This window comes from Emiliania huxleyi, assembly GCF_000372725.1.
Source record: "Emiliania huxleyi CCMP1516 unplaced genomic scaffold EMIHUscaffold_4632, whole genome shotgun sequence".
NCBI lineage: Eukaryota > Haptophyta > Isochrysidales > Noelaerhabdaceae > Emiliania > Emiliania huxleyi.
In genome coordinates, this window is record NW_005198513.1 from 1 (window position 1) to 1693 (window position 1693).

The 1693-nt window shown below is 59.8% G+C and overlaps 1 protein-coding gene across 1 annotated transcript; it reads right to left on the reverse strand.

Annotated features, from left to right (window-relative positions):
* Positions 1–124: 124 nt before the first annotated feature.
* EMIHUDRAFT_256314 (hypothetical protein) lies at positions 125–495 on the reverse strand (the record flags this gene model as incomplete). The annotated part of the gene is made up of 2 exons (XM_005768225.1): positions 125–243; positions 432–495. 2 exons carry the CDS (start codon positions 493–495, stop codon positions 125–127), a joined length of 183 nt encoding a protein of 60 aa, XP_005768282.1.
* Positions 496–1693: the final 1198 nt, after the last annotated feature.

Genomic DNA, 1693 nt, shown 5'->3' on the forward strand with positions numbered 1-1693 from the left:
GGAGAAGGTGTGCAAGGAGGCATATATGGTGTTAAGGGAGGGAGTAGAGGACGAAGATTGTTGGACCCTCTGAGCGGCTGTAGAAACTCTTTAGCGCTGTAGAACTCAAGATCGTTGTAGAGCTTTAGAGCTTTACATCCGGCGACGTGACGATGTGAGTCGCCTGTAGAGAGGTGTAGACCGCGATTGAGATGTAGAGTTGGTTGTAGAGGCTATACAGCCAAACCGCCGGGAAGGCAGTGACTCAAAGAGGTCGAGCCGCGCTAATGGGGTGTCTCCGAGCTTACTGGAGCTCTGATGGACGGCCTTGACTACCCCTGACACACAGAGAGTCACTCTGACGGCACACAACACCGCTACGCCGAGCCGAGCTGACGCGCCGAGGCGCCGGCCAGTCGCAGCCGTGAGGCATGCCACAGCAGCAGAGGCACCTGCCACCCATTGGGCGGGCAGACAGAAGGCCAGGGCAGCACTGGCAAGTGCAACGCGCCTCATGTCGGAGAGCGACCGTGCCTCGTTCGCCGCTTATGATGTAGAGTTTGTTGTAGAGATTTCACGTTGTAGAGCGCCTCTACATCGCTCTACAGGCGACTCACATCGTCACGCGCCGGATGTAGAGCTCTACAGCTCTACAGCGCTCTCCAGCGCTCCACATCTCTACAGCTCTACAGCTCTACAGCGCTCTACACTCTACATCCTCTACACCCTCCCTCAGCTGCCACCTGCGCAGATAGGATAGGCGCGTGGAGTGAGGGAGGTGTTAGCGGGGAGTGGGTTCGGCACTCGGCTCACATCGCGCGCTTGCGACGCCTCGCACGCGCTGCACCTGCAGAGATGAAGAAACGCAGCACGAGGAGGCGCGATGTATGATATATGTCTAATTGCTGTGTGGTGCACGCGAGCACGCCCTCCCTCCGACCGAGCGGGGCGGGGTCTGCCCGTCGGGTTGTCGCCCATCTCTCCAGTTTCTCGAGCGGGGCCGGAATTGAGACACCGAGATACCCCTTGACCGAAAGCAAAAGAAAGAATTTACCACCGTCGACTAGACACGGGAAAAGAAGAAAGAAAGAAAACAGACACGCCAAACGAGGGATGGGACGAGGACAGGGTCCCCACCTGCACGAGCAGGATTTTGGAAGAACGATCAGGGGGACAGGTGGGGCTCTCCTGCTCCTGACAAGGGACACGACAGGCTCGCAGCGCGGTGCGCGGTGGACTCCCACATCCACTGGCGGTCTCATCTCAGTCTAGCGACCTGCCTCCAGCTTGTCGCTGGCAGTCTCTCCTACCACAGGCACACTGACACAGGGGTGGCAGGGGCGGCGGCACGAGTCTCCCACATACTATGCGGGCCTCACTAGAGGTGCGGCCTGTGCGTGTCCTCGCCCTTGAGGGGGGAGGGGAAGGGGCTGTGTGTCTGTGCATGTGTGTGTGTGTGTGTGTGTGTGTGTGTGTGTGTGTGTGTGTGTGTGTGTGTGTGTGTGTGTGTGTGTGTGTGTGTGTGTGTGTGTGTGTGTGTGTGTGTCTGTGTGTGTGTCCTGTGTGTGTGTGCGTGTGCGTGTGCGTGTGCGAACGCCCCTGAACGCCACGAGCCGCCCCGCGAGCGCCGTAACGCCGGAGAGCGCCGTTCGCAGCCGCGCACCCCCCCCCCAAAAGGGGGAGGTCCTTCGGGAGCCCCACCCGGGCTGTTTTT